This window comes from Phyllobates terribilis, unplaced genomic scaffold (genome assembly GCF_046119375.1).
Source record: "Phyllobates terribilis strain yellow unplaced genomic scaffold, ASM4611937v1 Scaffold_9__5_contigs__length_417890890, whole genome shotgun sequence".
In the NCBI taxonomy this organism is placed as follows: Eukaryota; Metazoa; Chordata; class Amphibia; order Anura; family Dendrobatidae; genus Phyllobates; species Phyllobates terribilis.
In genome coordinates, this window is record NW_027362769.1 from 166,658,252 (window position 1) to 166,676,784 (window position 18,533).

Here is an 18,533-nt window from a genome sequence, read left to right on the forward strand (position 1 = left end):
AGTGTTTAGGAGTGATAAGGTAAGAATTTTTTTGTTTGTCAGTTAAACTCATTGACGGTGATGTGTGTCAGGGCTCTTTATATCACTGTAAGCAATTGCAGACACCTGTGCTAATTAGTTTGGCAGGTGTGTCCAATGAAAGGCAAGACTACTCAAGAAGGCTGTCCCACATTATTAAGCAGCCTACATTTTCTGCCAAAATGGGAAAGAAAAAGGATGTGTCGGCTGCTGAGAAGCAACAAATTGTGGAGTGTTTAGGTCAAGGCATGACTACAATCAACATTGCCAAGACACTTCAACCTGATCATCGCACAATCAAGAAGTATGTAGCTAATTCACAGTACACACGTGTGCGTGCTGATAAGGGCAAATTGAGGACTCTTTCCTACAGGCAATTACGTCAGGTTAAAAGAGCAGCGGCAAAAAAGCCTTGTCATAGCAGCAGACAAGTGTTTGAAGCTGCTGGTGCCTCCAACGTCCCCCGAACAACAAGATGCAGAGTCCTTCAGAGGTTTGCAGCTGTGCGTAAGCCATCCTGTCGACCTCCTCTATCCACTGCACACAAGCAGAAACGGCTCCAGTGGGCCAAACAATACATGAAGACTGACTTCAAAACTGTTTTGTTCACCGATGAGTGCCGTGCAACGCTCGATGGTCCAGATGGATGGAGTGGAGGATGGCTGGTTGATGGACACCCCACGCAAACACGGCTACAGCGCCAACAAGGAGGAGGTGGAGTAATGTTTGGGCTGGAATCATGGGGAGAGAGATTGTTGGCCCCTTTAGGATCCCTGAAGGGGTAAAGATGAGCTCCATAATGTATGTGGAGTTTCTCAAACAGCACTTCCTGCCATGGTTCAAGAAGAGGAACCGTGTATTCCGCAGCAAGATCATTTTCATGCATGATAATGCACCATCTCATGCTGCACATAACACATCTGCATCTCTGGCTGATATGGGCATAAAAGGGGACAAACTTATGGTGTGACCCCCATGCTCCCCTGACCTCAACCCCATTCAGAACCTCTGGAGCATCATCAAAAGGAGTGTCTATGATGGCGGGAGGCAGTTCACATCTAAGCAACAGCTCTGGGAGGGTATTCTGTCCTCATTCAAAACAATTGAAGCAGAAACCATCCAAAACCTGACAAATTCAATGGACGAGAGAGCTGAGAAGCTCCTTTCGAACAAGGGGTCCTATGTGCAAATGTAACATCACCTAGATTAAAGTTTTGAGTTGAAAACTGTTTGATTTCAGTTTCTAATAACCTGCTAATGCTTATAATTTCAAAAATGACCATTTTTTTGTTCTTTATTAAAATGAAAAGGTTGATCCAAGAGTGTGGGGGATCTAAGAGTGTGGCAACCCAGTAGTCAGGATTGCTTCGAATTCTGACAATCTGAGGGTCATGTTGCAGGTAGTGCAGCAAGAAGACACTCATGTTTCTTGCGCATCTACGAGCCCCAAAATTATTTTCCGGGCTAGATGCAGCTAAAAATTATTATTAATTTGAAAGCTGGTGGAGCTTAGTATAGATGGCCTAATAGAATCAGTACTGCAAACTGCTGCAAAGCCCAAATTATTTTCCAGCCAAGATACAGATAAACATGATTAGTAATTTTAAATCTGGTGGAGTTTAGTATAGACGGCCTAATAGAATCAGTACTGCACACTGCTACAAGGCCCAAATTATTTTCCAGCCAAGATACAGATAAACATGATTAGTAATTTTAAAGCTTAAAACGGTTGGTGAGGTGATTTTAACAAATCATCAAGCTTTTACTCTCCCCAGGATGACACAGGGGTAGAAAAGTCGTTTCGAATCCATGATTTGTTCATCTTTATGAACGTGAGTCTGTCTACATTATCAGTGGAGAGCCACGTGCGCTTATCTGTCAGCACACCATCAGCAGCGCTGAACACACGTTCAGACAGAACGCTGGCTGCGGGGCATGACAAGATCTCCAAGGCGTAAGTGGCGAGCTCTGGCCATTTATCCAGATTGGAAGCCCAAAAAGAGCAAGGTTCCAGTGACACAGTCATGGCTTCAATGTTTACTTGGAGATACTCCTGTACCATCGTCTCTAGGCGTTGACTATGTGTCAGACTTCTTGTCTCCTGTGGCCTTGCAAAGGATGGGCTAAAAAAGTGGTGAAATGATTCCGCAAAATTGATGTTACCAGCAGATACTGTGTTTCTGTTACGTTTTGAGAGCTGCACACTCGACGGTCCCACGGTTGGCAAGTTGGAACTGTGAGATTCACTACGTGCACCACTAGTGTTTTGGGGAAAAGCACATGTAAGATTTTGCAACAGTCTCTGCTGATACTCCTGCATGCGTGCATCTCTTTCTATGGCAGGAATAATTTCTGCAAATTTACTTTTGTACCGAGGATCTAACAGTGTGGCAACCCAGTAGTCAGGATTATTTCTAATTCTCACAATTCGAGGGTCATGTTGCAGGTAGTGCAACAAGAAGGCACTCATGTGTCTTGCGCATCCAGGAGCACCAAGTCCCTGTTGTGTTGGTGGCGAGGTAACAATCATGCTTCCTTCCTCTGCCCTCTCCCCCCAACCTCGCACAACAGATATGTGATCAAGGTCTCCCTCATCTGATGAGTCTTCCATCAGTTCATCCTCCACTTCTTCCTGGGCTTCTGCACCTTCCTCACTAGTTTGGCTGCTACCATGCGCCCTGGTAAAACCATCTCCCCCACCCTTACATGCCTGCCGCCTTGGTGCTGCCGACCGTCTGGACCTTGCAGATGTTAGCCCTTCCGCATACAACTCCTCCTCCTCTACTTCCTCCACCTCCTCTTGTGCCACCACCTGACTCCAAATTCTGTTTAACATGTGCTCCAGCATGTAAATCACCGGAATAGTCATGCTGATAATGGCATCGTCAGCACTAAACATCTTCGTCGCCATTTCAAAACTGTGCAGAAGGGTGCATAGGTCCCTGATCTGAGACCACTCCTCCAGCGTGATTTGCCCCACCTCTGGATCTCGTTGGCCCAGGCTATACGTCACAACGTATTGCACCAGGGCTTGTCGGTGCTGCCACAGTCGCTGCAACATGTGCAGAGTTGAATTCCACCGGGTAGGCACATCGCATTTTAGCCGGTGAAGTGGCAGGCCCAACGACTTCTGTAGACATGTAAGTCGCTGAGCTGCGGGATGCGAACGGCGGAAGTGAGCACACAGCGACCGTGCCCTCTGCAGAAGGCCATCTAGTCCGGGATAGTGGGCTAAAAATTGCTGGACAACCAGGTTCAACACGTGAGCCATACAAGGCACGTGTGTGACATTGCCCCGGCGAAGGGCCGCACCCAGGTTTGCAGCATTGTCGCACACGGCTTTCCCTGGTTTCAGGTCCAGTGGAGACAACCATTCATGAAACTGGTTCTCCAGAGCTGACCACAACTCCTCAGCTGTGTGACTCACATTTCCCAGACATTTCAAAGTAAAAACCGCCTGATGACGTTGAGCCCTGCTGCCAGCATAGTAAGGAGGTGTGCAGGATCCCTTCTGTGCAGTTAGAAAGCTTGTGGCATGACAAGACAGGCTTTTGGTGCAGGTGGAGGACCGAGAGGAGGTTGAGGAGGCAGAAGCAGTGGAGGAACTTTGAGATAAAGAGGATTGACGCACAACTCGTGGGGACGGCAAGACTTGGACAGCAGCCCCTTGTCCTACTGTCACCATAGTTGCCCAGTGCCCAGTCAGCGACATGCAACGTCCCTGTCCATGCCTACTCGTCCAAGTGTCTGTGGTGAAATGCACCCTGTCACACACAGAGTTTCTCAAAGAAGCGGTGATGTTGTGTGCGACATGCTGGTGGAGCGCAGGCACACCTTTCTTTGAGAAGTAGTGCCGACTGGGCATCTGGTACTGGGGCACTGCAACGGACATAAGGTCTCGAAAATCCTCTGTGTCCACCAGGAGGAAAGGAAGCATTTCTGTAGCCAAGAGCTTGCAGATGGTGAAATTCAACCTCTTAGCTTTCTCATGGCTAGGAGGAAATGGTCTTTTATTTGTCCACATCTGAGGGACCGAGGGCTGGCTGTTGTGCTTAGACGGGGTTGAGAAGGGTGTCCCCGGCAAACTGCCGGTCTGTGAGGAAGATGGAGGCGGACATGTTAGGTTGCCTTGATCCAAAGGTGGTGCTATCGATGTCGGACAGCGCTGAACATCAGCTGGTGTTTCCACCTCCAAAGAAAATGAAGACCTGCCAATCACGCTGGCTGTTGCGGGTAAATAGGTGGCAGGTCTGCGTCCCAAAACAGGTGTGACTGCTGTCCCCCCAGTCACAGAGGATGAAGAGGCCGCGGATGCACAAGATGTGGCAGACGGTGGTTGGCCCGGCCGGCTAGGCCGCATTGTAGCACAGTGAGCTTCCCACTGCAACTTATGCTTCATATCCATGTGCCGGTTCATGCATGAAGTACTCAAACTATGTATTTTTTGGCCTCTACTTAGCTTTTGCTGACAAATGTTACAGATAACACGAGTTGGGTCATCTTTATCGATCTGAAAAAATGCCCAGGCTATGCAAGGCTTAGCACCCATGCGACCTGAAGAGCCACCACGACTTGTGGTGAGAGGCAGAGTTGTGTTTGAGGATGCAGTTGTTGACGTGCTTCCAATACTACGTCTCTGTCCAGGAAGGCGCAACCTGACCTCGTCTTCACTAGCATCCTCCTCCACCTCCTCTGCTGACCTCATCTCTTGGCTGACTGTGGGTTGACAGTAAGTGGGATCTCCAACTTCGTCATCATCACCCTGTGTGTTATCACACCCGTCATCCTCAGAGCCAACCTCTTCCTGCCCTGACAAAAAACTAAAGTTGTCGCTCCAATCAGGTATTTGAGTCTCATCATCGTCTTCCTCATTGTCTCCACCAACAGGAGTTACAGTTTGGGAATGAGGGTCTACATTATGGTCAGAACCTTCTGCGTCTGGTCCTGGATCCGACTCAAAGATTCTGGGCATCAGTGCAGATCATTTCCTCGTCTGGATTCACAGAAGCTCTGGAGCCGACCTCTGATTCCCAGGCTATAGTATGAGTAAACAGCTCTGCAGACTCAACCATCTGTTCTACCCCATACTCAGACGGGCAGCTGGAGATTTGGTAGCTGTGAGGAAGCAAGTGCGATTGGGGTGACACCTCTGAGGACTGGAGTATTTGTGATGTTGAAGTTGAGGTGGAGGAGAGCCCACTTAAAGGAGCACTTGATATCCGTTGAAGCACCTGCTGTTTTTGTGTCTCATCTGGAATTTGTAGCGATTGGCGTGGCCGTAAGAAAGGGATCTTATCACATTGTCCGCTAAAAGAAGTAGACATCTTAGTTTGGCTGGAAGATGGTCTTTCTTCTGCAGATATTACTGTCGCTTTAACACCTACCCTTAACACCTACCCCACGGCCACAACCTTTTTTTCCCTTCCCAACACGCCTTTTCCCCTTTCCACCAGCAGCAGGCCTTTTTCCACTCATTTTGGTGGTTAACTAATTCACAACTCTGGAGTTGTTTGCACAAAAAACAATGGATGGGAACACAGCAGAGCTGAGTGGCCAAACTGTTTTCAGAGCTAGATGCAGAAAAAAATTATATTGAATTTGCAACCTGATGGAGGTTAGTATAGATGGACTAATAGAATGATGCTATGCCCAAAAGGTTTTACTTCACTAGGTGCAGTAAAAAAAATTGTATTCTATACACAGGTGGTGTAGCTTGCAACACAGATAGGCTACTCCACTGACTAACACACTCTGCAAGAGGACAAAAAGGATTTGCTTAGCTAGATTTAGCCAAACGCTGTGAAAAAAAAACGTGCACAGCACTGGCACAGACCTGCCTGGCAAAAAGTGATAGGAACTGATGTAACCTAGCCCTGAAAAGGACTGCAATTACAATTAGTCTTTACTCCCAACCTATCTATTTAAGAGCACAGACCTGCCTGATAAAAGTCGTAGGAAATGATGTAACCTAGTCCTTAAAAGGACTGCAATCACAACTATTCCCTACTCCCAAGCTATCTGTAGATTTGTGCGAAAATTGGCTTGAAGTTAACAAAGTATAGCGCACACAGCAACAGCGGTGCCGTCTAACATGCAGCTGCAGCAGTGAGAAAATGGTGGCGACGGGGAAAAGGAAAATGGCTGGGTCTTATAGGGCAAGGACATGTGACATACACTGCCAATGACACATGCCCTTGCTTGTGTGAAAAAAAGCACTTCGCTCCGTGTGTGCGCTGCTGATAGGCTGACAGATTGCACCTCCCCACTGCAAATGCGGGAAAGAGAAAAAAAAATGGAGATCTTCATTATTCCTGCAGAGATCCATCCCCTGCCCCTCCCCCCGCCCCGCTGTACACTCAAACTGCGTATTAACATTGATTATCAGCATTACTGTGAAAAAATCCAGTTGTGATTTTGGTGCACGAACAGTTATCGAACATAACCTCGAACAGCCGAATTTTTTTCAAATCGTTCGTGTTCGCCGAACGGCTCGAACACCGCCATCCTTCTTCCTATCTATAGGCTTTTTTTTTTTTTTTTTTTTTAGGCTGGACGAGTCTTCAAATGGGATTGAAGTCTTTTTAGCTACTTTTGCCACAGGCACTGTCAATCTTAGGAATTTCTTCCCAGGGTTTAATGTCCCCTAGTTCAAAAGTCAGACGGAGCCCAAAGTCACATGGTATTACCAGCCTTTACTCCACATCCTCCCACTCTAGAATGCTCATGGCTCGGATGTGGTTGTTTACGGGAAAAAACTCTACTCCTCAGATATTAGGCCCCGAACATCTCATCCTAGATGGAATGATATTCCTGAGCCTCATGGTCAGGGCCGGCGTCAGCACCCGGCGCACTCGGGCAAATGCCGGGGCCCTGAGCAGGCAGAGGGGCCCACTGGCGGTTGTGCACCCCGCTGGGCTATGGGCGGAGGAGAGCGGTGCCAGCGCCCGCCCTTCTCCGCCGCTTGCTCAGGGCCCCGGCAGGCGGATACTTACCTCTCCCCGTGCCTCCGCAGATCAGCTGTCTTCCTGCTCTGCGTTCCCTGTGACGTCTCAGGTCAGAGGGCGCGGTGACGTCTTTACACCGCACCCTCCCCTGAGCCGTCACAGGGAGCGCTGAGCGGGAAGACGCCGACAACGCTGAAGTTCGGACCCGAGCAGCGGGCAGCGGGCAGCAGGTAGCAGAAGGGAGGTGAGTATTTCATTTTTTTTTTAATGTATGGAGGCATGGGGCAGTATAAAGAGAAGGGGGGGGGGCATCCTGCATGGGGCATTATAAAGAGAGGGGGGGACATCCTGCATGGGGCATTATAAAGAGGGGGGGGTGACATCCTGCATGGGGCATTATAAGGTGGGGAACAGCCTGCATAGGGCATTATAAGGGGTGGGGGGCAGCCTGCATGGGGCATTATAAAGAGAGGGGGGGACATCCTGCATGGGGCATTATAAAGAGGGGGGGGCATCCTGCATGGGGCATTATAAAGAGGGGGGGAATCCTGCATGAGGCATTATAAAGAGGGGGGGTGACATCCTGCATGGGGCATTATAAGGTGGGGAACAGCCTGCATGGGGCATTATAAGGGGGGGGCAGCCTGTATGGGGCATTATGTGGGGGGTAACAGCCTGCATGGAGCATTAAAAGGGGGGGGCTGTATGGGGCATTATGTGGGGGGTAACAGCCTGCATGGAGCATTATAAGGGGGGGACAGCCTGTATGGGGCATTATGTGGGGGGTAACAGCCTGCATGCAGCATTATATGGGGGCCAGTATCCTGTATGGAGCGTTATAAGGGGACCGGTATCCTGTATAGAGCGTTATAAGGGGACTGGTATCCTGTATGGAGCGTTATATGGGGGCCAGTATCCTGTATGGAGTTTTATAAGGGGACCAGTATCCTGTATGGAGCGTTATATGGGGGCCAGTATCCTGTATGGAGCTTTATAAGGGGACCAGTATCCTGTATGGAGCGTTATATGGGGGCCAGTATTCCGTATGGAGCCTTATATGGAGGCCAGTATTCCGTATGGAGCCTTATATGGGGGCCAGCATTCCGTATGGAGCCTTATATGGGGGCCAGCATTCCGTATGGAGCCTTATATGGGGGCCAGCATTCCGTATGGAGCCTTATATGGGGGCCAGTATTCCGTATGGAGCCTTATATGGGGGTCAGTATTCCGTATGGAGCCTTATATGGGGGCCAGTATTCCGTATGGGGCCTTATATGGGGGCCAGTATTCCGTATGGAGCCTTATATGGGGGCCAGTATTCCGTATGGAGCCTTATATGGGGGCCAGTATTCCGTATGGAGCCTTATATGGGGGCCAGTATTCCGTATGGAGCCTTATATGGGGGCCAGTATTCCGTATGGAGCCTTATATGGGGGTCAGTATTCCATATGGAGCCTTATATGGGGGCCAGTATCCTGTATGGAGCTTTATAAGGGGACCAGTATCCTGTATGGAGCGTTATATGAGGGCCAGTATTCCGTATGGAGCCTTATATGGGGGCCAGTATTCCGTATGGAGCCATATATGGAGGCCAGTATTCCGTATGGAGCCTTATATGGGGGCCAGTATTCCGTCTGGAGCCTTATATGGGGGCCAGTATTCCGTCTGGAGCCTTATATGGGGGCCAGTATTCCGTATGGAGCCTTATATGGGGGCCAGTATTCCGTATGGAGCCTTATATGGGGGCCAGTATTCCGTATGGGGCCTTATATGGGGGCCAGTATTCCGTATGAAGCGTTATATGGGGGCCAGTATTCCTTATGGGGCCTTATATGGGGGCCAGTATTCCGTATGGAGCCTTATATGGGGGTCAGTATTCCGTATGAAGCGTTATATGGGGGCCAGTATTCCTTATGGGGCCTTAAATGGGGGCCAGTATTCCGTATGGAGCCTTATATGGGGGGTCAGTATTCCGCATGGGGCCTTATATGGGGGCCAGTATTCCTTATGGGGCCTTATATGGGGGCCAGTATTCCGTATGGAGCCTTATATGGGGGCCACTATTCCACATGGGGACTTATATGGGGGCCAGTATTCTTTATGGGGCCTTATATGGGGGCCAGTATTCCTTATGGGGCCTTATATGGGGGCCAGTATTCCGTATGGGGCCTTATATGGGGGCCAGTATTCCGTATGGGGCCTTATATGGGGGCCAGTATTCCGTATGGGGCCTTATATGGGGGCCAGTATTCCGTATGGAGCCTTATATGGGGGGCCAGTATTCTGTATGGAGCCTTATATGGGGGGCCAGTATTCTGTATGGAGCCTTATATGGGGGGCCAGTATTCTGTATGGAGCCTTATATGGGGGGCCAGTATTCTGTATGGAGCCTTATATGGGGGGCCAGTATTCTGTATGGAGCCTTATTTGGGGGCCAGTATTCCGTATGGAGCGTTATATGGGGGCCAGTATTCCGTATGGAGCGTTATATGGGGGCCACTATTCCACATGGGGCCTTATATGGGGGCCAGTATTCCTTATGGGGCCTTATATGGGGGCCAGTATTCCTTATGGGGCCTTATATGGGGGCCAGTATTCCGTATGGGGCCTTATATGGGGGCCAGTATTCCGTATGGGGCCTTATATGGGGGCCAGTATTCCGTATGGGGCCTTATATGGGGGCCAGTATTCCGTATGGGGCCTTATATGGGGGCCAGTATTCCGTATGGGGCCTTATATGGGGGCCAGTATTCCGTATGGAGCCTTATATGGGGGGCCAGTATTCCGTATGGAGCCTTATATGGGGGGCCAGTATTCCGTATGGAGCCTTATATGGGGGGCCAGTATTCCGTATGGAGCCTTATATGGGGGGCCAGTATTCTGTATGGAGCCTTATATGGGGGGCCAGTATTCTGTATGGAGCCTTATATGGGGGGCCAGTATTCTGTATGGAGCCTTATATGGGGGGCCAGTATTCTGTATGGAGCCTTATATGGGGGGCCAGTATTCTGTATGGAGCCTTATTTGGGGGCCAGTATTCCGTATGGAGCGTTATATGGGGGCCAGTATTCCGTATGGAGCGTTATATGGGGGCCAGTATTCTGTATGGAGCCTTATATGGGGGGCCAGTATTCCGTATGGAGCGTTATATGGGGGCCCAGTATTCCGTATGGAGCCTTATATGGGGGCCAGTATTCTGTGTGGAGCGATTCACCGGTTTCTGAGCTATTGTGGAATTTACAGTAGATATCACTCATGTATTGTAAGAAGTGAAATCTTTGCATTGTAATATATATATAGATTTCTCCGCCATATCTCTGCATCATGAATCGTGGTATGTGTTAGAGGGGCCACTGAGACTCTTTCACCCGGGGCCCAGAAAAACCTGGAGCCGGCCCTGGTCATGGTGCTGTATGGTGTTTCTGACCGGTCTGAGGAGCTCATCCGTATCCTCTAACAGTTATCTTTTCCCTTCCCCTTTTTGTTCCTATCCTCACACAGGGATAAGAAAAACACTAAAGGGGTGGAGGGTGGGGGAAGTGGGGCTTTTAACCTCTGTTTTTCCTGTCCCTGAAAGGATAAGAAGGATGTCCTCCATGCTGCTGTCAGGGGGACATCCTGGAAAAAAAAAAAAAAAAAAAAAAGGGTTGTCCAGTACTTTTAAAAATATGCCAGCGTTTTAATGCTAAATAGAAGCTCCTTTCTAATTACCTCCTGGTGCCGTTTCTGCTTGTGAGCGGCGCTATCTGTGGCCGCTTACAGGCAACACGTGACCCCCCCCCCCCCCCTGACGTCACGTCAAGTGAGGCTTGACTCAGCGTCACACCCAGCATCCACCACGCGCTTTGCCAGTGAATGAGGAGAGGCAGAGCGCACAGTGGATGGCGGGTGTGGTGCACGGGGTAACCCCACCCACAGCCCAGCAGTCACCGGTGGAACGCAGAAGAGGGACCCTCGGCTGCAGCCTGGACTTGTCGTGACGTCAGAGCCGGCTGCAGCCGGGGGTCACGTGCTGCCTGGGAGCGGCCATCGATAGCGTCAGGAGGTAATTAGAAAGAAGCTTCTATTTGGCATATTTTTAAGTGTGTTTTAAGGATAAAGTACTGGACAACCCCTTTAAGAGGGTGGGTGAGAGCAAATGATGAATTGAAGGTGGGGCGAGCAAATGCTGGTTAATTAATTGAGGGCCATGAGAGCAGTCAATAATGAATAAGCGGTGAGAGAGGATATGACATAATGAATTGAAGTGGAGGGAGCCATGTAAATATGATGGATCAGAGGGAGTGGGGGTGTTGAGAATAACAGTGTGACCGGCGTCAAATTTTTTTGGGGGGGGGGGGGTGTAGAGTACAGATGCCAATTAATTTATAATTATTGGGTGGGAAAGTGTGGCTATTTATAGTTAGTGGGGGGCACAGTGTTATGAATTGTATTTGTGGAATGGTGGGTTGCATAATAACTAATATTAATGGTAGGTGTACTTCTGTATAGTGTAGAAGTTGGGGGAAAGGTGCGGAGTGTGTTCTGGAAGCGGTGCTCTAGATGACTCATTGTCTGCAGAGAAAAGTCCTGGCAGGAAGAAGTGATGGTGGTGTATACTGGAAGAAGGGAGTGGGGGGGGGGGGGGTGAAGAAGATGAAGGACTTCTACTAGAGACACCAGTGAGTTACTAAACACAGGAGCTCTGTACATAGTAGCTAGTGTCAGTGTAAAGGTGTCACTGGTGATCACTGCATAACCTGTATACTGACTACTGTATACTAGTTACAGAGCTTGTGTATAATGGCACTTATGGTAATATTAGAAAATATATATAAAAATTCTCTGACTAAAACAAAAGCTGATGGGCATGTATGCGATATGGTGTTTGCTGGGAACTGTTAATGTGTCATTAGTGAGGAGGTGGTGCAGGAGGGGAGTTTTTCCAAAGAGTGGGCGATAGAACAGGAAGGTTTGAAAGGAGGTGAAGCCTCAAAAGGGACTTGAAATGTTCCAGTATGGAGCCCTGAACTTCCTGGTGACAGCCGTGAGGTTCTGATACAGATACTACTACAGAAGTGGGCCATAGCACAAGAAAGTTATATATCTGGAGTCCAAGTTTTTTTTATGCCGTGTTTAAACAAAAAAGTATATTGAAAAGTCTGTGCATGGAACAGATGATTTTTGATACCAAAATCTGTATCTGCACTTTAACAGTAGTGTATTATGTAAATTGACAGATATTCCCTATCTATTGCATAAGCTGGGGCTTCCTATATTATCTTATAATAGTGACCTGAGTGAAGAATACTGACTGGAGTCAAACTGTAACACACCCATGGGAACCAGTTTCACTTCTGTTAGGGAAGTGGGGGGATGGACGGGGAGGGGGGGGGGAACCTGTGCAGCTGATGCCGTGGGGTACCCGGTGGCTGTAGATGCTGGGGGTTGAAGTCACTGTGGCGGTGACCCAGTCTGTGACCCGGGGCGGTCAATCCAAGGGGAATTGTATATGGGTTTTATTAAAGAGTTTGACTACGCCACCTGTGGAATGCGGCTAAAAGGGGAAGCCGCCGCTGCGGAACAGTCCTCTGAAGCTGGTGGTATTGCAGCAAGGGTGTTATTACTCCCCACAGGAAGAGTTAGCTTCAGGGCAGGGTGTGGATGTTGGTGGTTGTGCTGGGCATGGTTGTGGAGGGAGTGTTGGTGCAGCAAAAAACACAGAGACAAGGTGGTGCAGTCCCAGGGTCTTTACTCACGGTTATTGCAGTCCAAGTTACAGACGTCAGAGTAACTTCCCGTGCCGTGCTGCGTTTACTCAGTGAGGGGCTCAGTCCACCCTCAGATATCTCTGGAGTACTTATAAGGACCCCCTTCTGTGTCTTCTCTATGGCTGTCTCCCTGAACCTCATACCAAGTGTCCCAGTCCGGTACCTGTGGGCAACGTCTGTTCCGTCCCCTGGGTCCTATGTAGTTACTTTCCTGGTGAGACTGGTATGGAATGTGGGCTACAGGACATGAAATACTGCAGCCTCCAGTTTCTAGTTGAGATATGCAATATTCTGCTAGTTGAGGGATCTGGTTCCCTATATACAGCCTGACCCCTCCACCTCCTGGTAGATGCGGGCGTACGAGTTGCCTTCTGCATGGCCCATACCCCTAGAGTCCCTTCTTCCGTTCCTGGAGCCTTCCTGCTCCCTCTCCTCTCTTCTCTCCTTCCCCTCTCAGATTTGGGCCTCACTGTCCAGGCCCGCCTCTGGAGCAGAGCTCATACAGAGCCTCTGCTCCTGTCACTTTCCTCCTCTGACTGAACACTGATCTAAGATAGTGTTTCTCTTTATATCTTTCTTCTATGTGCTCCTCTTAACTACGTCCTCCACCCACACCCACTACATGGTTCCCCTTCCAGCTAGGCCCCCCCCCCACTCCAGCCAGGAAAGAGGCTCAGCGAGTACAAGGGAGGCATCTTGCCCCTCCTGCTGGCCTGGAGTGGTGCGTGTTGGATGCAGGTGTTAGGGTCCTGAGCTGTACTCCTTCCTTACCTGAGAGTGAGATACCACACCTCTGGGTGAGATGCAGTACCTCTGTGGTGACTGAACCCTCAGGGGCACCACACAGCCCTTACAGAAACAAGATTAGGGACAGTGCAGATATCAGGAGATTAGATGAGGATGCTCCTTGGAAACTGCTGCAGCTTTAGTACCTGTTCCAAAACAATAGAAAGGCACTGGGTAAGCAAGGGACGCTTAAGGCTCCTGGATCCCAATATTAAATCTATAATAGGTCCATACCAAGTGGCAGCTGACCATGCATTATACTATATGGAATGCCAAGTGGGGCCCATTACACTTTATGGATGTTCAAATTGCCTCTTCAGAGAAAAAGGAGGACTTGAACTTTATAGCGCCACCTATTGGAAGCAGCAATCCCACAAGTCACAATCGACCATTTAACAAGTCGTCGTGCAATAGGACTTAGGATAAAAGCCAAATCAGAACCTAAATTTGCAGACACGGTGTTTCGGGCTGTTGGCCCTCGTCAATGCAAAGTATGAGATCTGACTTGGCTAGATGAGAGGCTCTGGACTGAGGTCTAAGGGGTAAGATTTCTCCTTGTGGAGAGTGACACCGGCTCTGGCATGCCAAGGTAAGGAGGCTTATTGGCCATTTATTCTAGAGCACTTTATGAATTGGTAGTCGAGGGCCATTATACAGTGTGAAGGATTGTGTGAGGTCCATCATACTTTTGGAGTGTAAGTGAGAGTCATTATCCTGATGGAGGGCTGTGTGGGGGCCATTATACTGTGTATGGCGGAATCATGGTTTGTGGGGCACTTTTGTTATAACACATTATGGGTGCAAGGAGAGTGAAATCTAGAGGCTTCAATAGGAATTAAAGGGCTGAAAAGTTGTGAAATATGCACGAGACCCAGCTGAATATTAATGCCATAGACTGAATCTGCAAAGCTCCACAGGGGAGGAGAGCGAGCTGTTCTGTGTCAGCAACCAGTGTCATTTAGAGGGTCAGCAGGTGTGGGAAGATGAGGAGGGTGGGGACGTGTACTCCATTTTCTAAGGGTTTTATTATATTGGAGTATGGGAAAAGGAAGCAATACAAAGTGTTGTACCTTGTAATCTCCTATGACAACTGCCCCCACCTGGAGGGACACCTTCCAGTTTTTGTGCAGTGTGATTAGAATGATGGGAGGCCCCTCTCCGATTAACCATTTAGATGCTGCAAAATGCCAAGTTTAAGACTTTGTTGTGTATGATGTGGGCTCAGAGTTACACCACAGGTGTCCACTACCTAGAGCACGATACCACCTTCTCCCAGCCCTGCCACCAGTGCCCGAGAGGAATATTACCCTTGTACTTGGCTTTAGCAGTACTAAAATTTCCTTGTATGAGAACAGTAAAACAAGAAATGAAGATCCAAGTATTAACAGTTTATTAATTTATTAGTTGACAGCACTCATTGAAATGGAAGCAGAGCTTCTTACAGTGCAGGCACCCACCAATGGCTGACCATTCTTATTCAGCAAAAGCTCAGGAAGCTGTTGCCCGTTTGATAACTAATGCTTGGCAGGGGGTAGTGGAATATCAGTTGGGGGGTCTGGTTTATCTGATATTTTCATATCACGGCAGTGCAGCACAGGCTCTTTACCCAGGCCAAGCTGGTAGGACCAGATGTATATTTTCTTATGAGGTTGCAGAGTCACAGCAATGGTCTCCTCAATCTCAGTGGCTTCACTCCATGTCTCTCTCTCAGTGTTGACACTGGATCCACCATATTCAGCTGTCAGGGAGAACTGACTCTTGGCAATTAAAGCAGACAAATCACCGGTTTCTGCAGAGACTGTACGGGACACCTTCCAGTTGTGCTCTATACTAGACATCTTCTCCTTTTCATACCCAATCTTCTTGGTGATGCTCTTCTTCCACTCAACCGGAGTTCCCGAATCATTGCTGATGGTCTTGATGCATGACCATTCACCATAAGCCAACCCCTTGGAAACACCTAAACCCCCTGGAAGAAAGGGGATGACGCTGGGATGGAAGGAGAAGGTCTGTGAATGGTCATCAATGTTGAAGTTAGTGCTTTTAACATATTGGATCCCCCACTTGTCATGAGGCTTCACAAAGTAATAGAAATCAGCAACACCAAAGTAGTAGAGTCCATCCCTACAGTTGGGGTGCAGGGGATGTTCTATGCCATCTGTATCCTCACACAGGTTCTTGGTTTTATGGTAGACGCCTCGGCCCTGATAGATGATATAGAAGTAACCAAAAGCAGTCAAGTAGTGGTCTCCTTTCTGGCAGTTGCGATGTAAGGGATAGACAATGGAGTCTTCATCTGTTGTCATGTTTTTCACACGGCGATATTGATCTCCCTTGATTATGTAGAACAGACCATCTTTATGAGCCAAGTAATGATCTCCCCCTCTACAAGAAGGATGCAAGCTGAAGACCTCCAGATTATCTCCACTGTGGAAGTTGGTCGATCTCATGTAGCAAGCAAGATCTGAGCGGACAATGTAATAATGGGTGTCCACACCACAGAGGTCCACCCCCTTGGTCAGGTTCTTCGGGAGAATCTTTCCACTCATGATTATGATCCTGAAAGAAAATGAATAAGAAGTTGAAAACCACAAAGCAGCACAATATGGCCCTAGATCATTCAAGAGTAACACCAAAGAGTCACAAAATGTTGTCATTATCACACCAGTCTGCCAAAGGGGGATGGAGCTGGGACAGGGTGTGGAAACACCGGCATGTGTAATCCATATTCAGTTGTGGAGTATCTTATGTCTGACTGGAGTAAGATTCCTGGTGCATGGAGGGGCACTCCACTTGTAGGTTGCACCTGATTGTTTTATTAAGCGTGTCGAGTACAGTCTTAGGGTATGTGCCCACGATGCAGAAAATTTCTGCAGCTTTTATGCATGTTAAAACGCTTGCGGATTTTACATGCGGATTTGACTTGCGTTTTTCAAACGCATTGGGACCTCAAATCCGCATGCAGAAACGCACAAATAATGGACATGCTGCGGATTTTTCCGCAAGAAATATCCACTGCGGAAAATTCCGCAGCATGGGCTCAAAGCATGCAGATTTTCATTGGGGATCATGGAGCACGGATTACCAAGCGTTTTGCAAGTGTTTATGCTGTGGAAAATCCGCATCAAAAATGCATAGTGGGCACACAGCCTTAGTGAGTCAGGGTGCAAAAAGGTTTGCCTTTTTAGAAGTTCAGAATTTGATGGACAAATGTGCCAATCATGGTCTACGGTTACAAGCTTTAGACAGTGTTCACCTTCAATCCAGGATTTTTACTTTGTGAACAGCCTCAGTGGAGCGCTGGATTCTGGGAATTTGTGTACAGTCTGAACAAGTCCTATTATATTCACCATCTCTGCGCCTAATATGTCTTAACTAGATGGTGGCCCGATTCAAACGCATCGGGTATTCTAGAATATGTATGCGGTACACCGGGCGCAATCAGCAGAGCGGTGTTTAAATTTCGTGCCAATATCGATGATTGCTTGTGGCCGGCGGCCACGAGCAATCAGCACACCGGTTTTTACATTTGGCACCAATATAGCTGATCGGCAGCGACCAATCAGCGTCGTATTAGTGTGGGCCCGGGAGCGGCGCTGCTTGTGCGGGTACTTTCGCTGTGAGCACCTGGGAGATGACCGGCTGCTCGCAGCAGAAGCATCCCGACCGGCGGCGCCGCTCCCCCCTTCACACTTACTGTCGGGAGATCAGTGGTCCTAGCCGCTGATCTCCTGACGTTAGCCGCATGGAGGTCAGCGGCACCGCCGGTCGGGGTAGTTCTGCTGCGATCAGCCGGCCACTGATCTCCGCCATCTTTGTTCTGAAATGCCGCTAACGGCCACCAATTTTTTTCCTGAAGTCCCGCGTCGCTGATTGGCCGCGGCCGGACCAATCAGCGACGCGGGATTTCCTGGACAGACAGACGGGATAAGACAATTATATATATTAGATGGCTTCACCTCTGGAAGAACCAAGGTTTTTCATCCTGATATTTACCTGGTGCTGAAGGTGGACACCATAATTATAGATCACCTAATGCACCATATTTCCTTCATCTGGCCGTATCTACTGAAGTGACCGCGGGCAAGGCCGCGCATTGGTATCTATGATCTGGCCCAGCAAGATCCCCACACACAGACTCCATCTTGATAACCGTATCTTTACTCGTATACATTTTTAACACAGCAAAGAAAAAAAACAATAAATGACAACCGTAAATATGCACAGTAATAACGTGTACTGATAAGCTGACCCTCACTGTCCCTACTCACACGTTACCAGTCCTTTACTCCAGAAGGATGTGTCCCCCGTCGTCCCAGGCCTGTCTGTCTTTGCAGGAGGGCGTCCCAGCCGGAGGAAAAAAAACAGGAACAGATTACGCTAAAAGGAGGGAATACTTCGGCCTCTCGCCAGAGGACCCGCTTACAGTCTCTCTGATCCGGATAGCAGCTTTGGTGGATCCCTTATGTAGTCCACACTCCAGTAGCAGGGAGTGTAATAGCTGTATCCCTCAGCAGTGAAGCTGGGGAAGGCCCCGAGGATATGGTGTCAGGTAAAAGAAATCCCGTTGAGAGTCTCTCCTGCGCCACGCACGAGGGCCTGCACACCGTCCTGGCTCTTTTCACAGCCCACAGCAAACTCCGAGCGCTTTTTTCTGCTTCCCACTTTGGTCACGTGACTTTCTAGGGCCGGACACAGGAGGCTCAGTCTTTTGCTCTGTCATCACACCCTGCGCAGGTGCAACCTCTGGCCACAAGGTGGCAACATCATCCTGTGTAATCACTTCTGTAACAGGCTCTATATCAATAATCACCGAACAGCCAGAGCCTGCCAGCTCACTACACGCCCCCCCACTCAAAGGTTGGCAGTCCCTGTCAACGACCGGCTCCAGGGCGGTGATGGCTGTGGATGTGACAGGGGGTGGCTGGGAAGAGGGCCACACATATTGGTCTCTGTAGGACTGTCCTGGAGGTACCCCTGCAGTGGTCCTCGTTGTCCGCCTAACGGGTTGGATCCCCTCTCTCCTATCAGTCAC

General features: G+C 49.0%; 1 protein-coding gene across 1 annotated transcript; it reads right to left on the reverse strand.

Annotated features, from left to right (window-relative positions):
• Positions 1-15,012: 15,012 nt before the first annotated feature.
• On the reverse strand, positions 15,013-18,150 carry LOC141161310 (uncharacterized). The gene is made up of 2 exons (XM_073646124.1): positions 17,770-18,150; positions 15,013-16,057 (listed from the first exon to the last, which is right to left on the reverse strand). Exon 2 carries the CDS (start codon positions 16,045-16,047, stop codon positions 15,013-15,015), a length of 1,035 nt encoding a protein of 344 aa, XP_073502225.1. The 5' UTR covers positions 16,048-16,057; positions 17,770-18,150.
• Between the last annotated feature and the right edge of the window lie 383 nt (positions 18,151-18,533).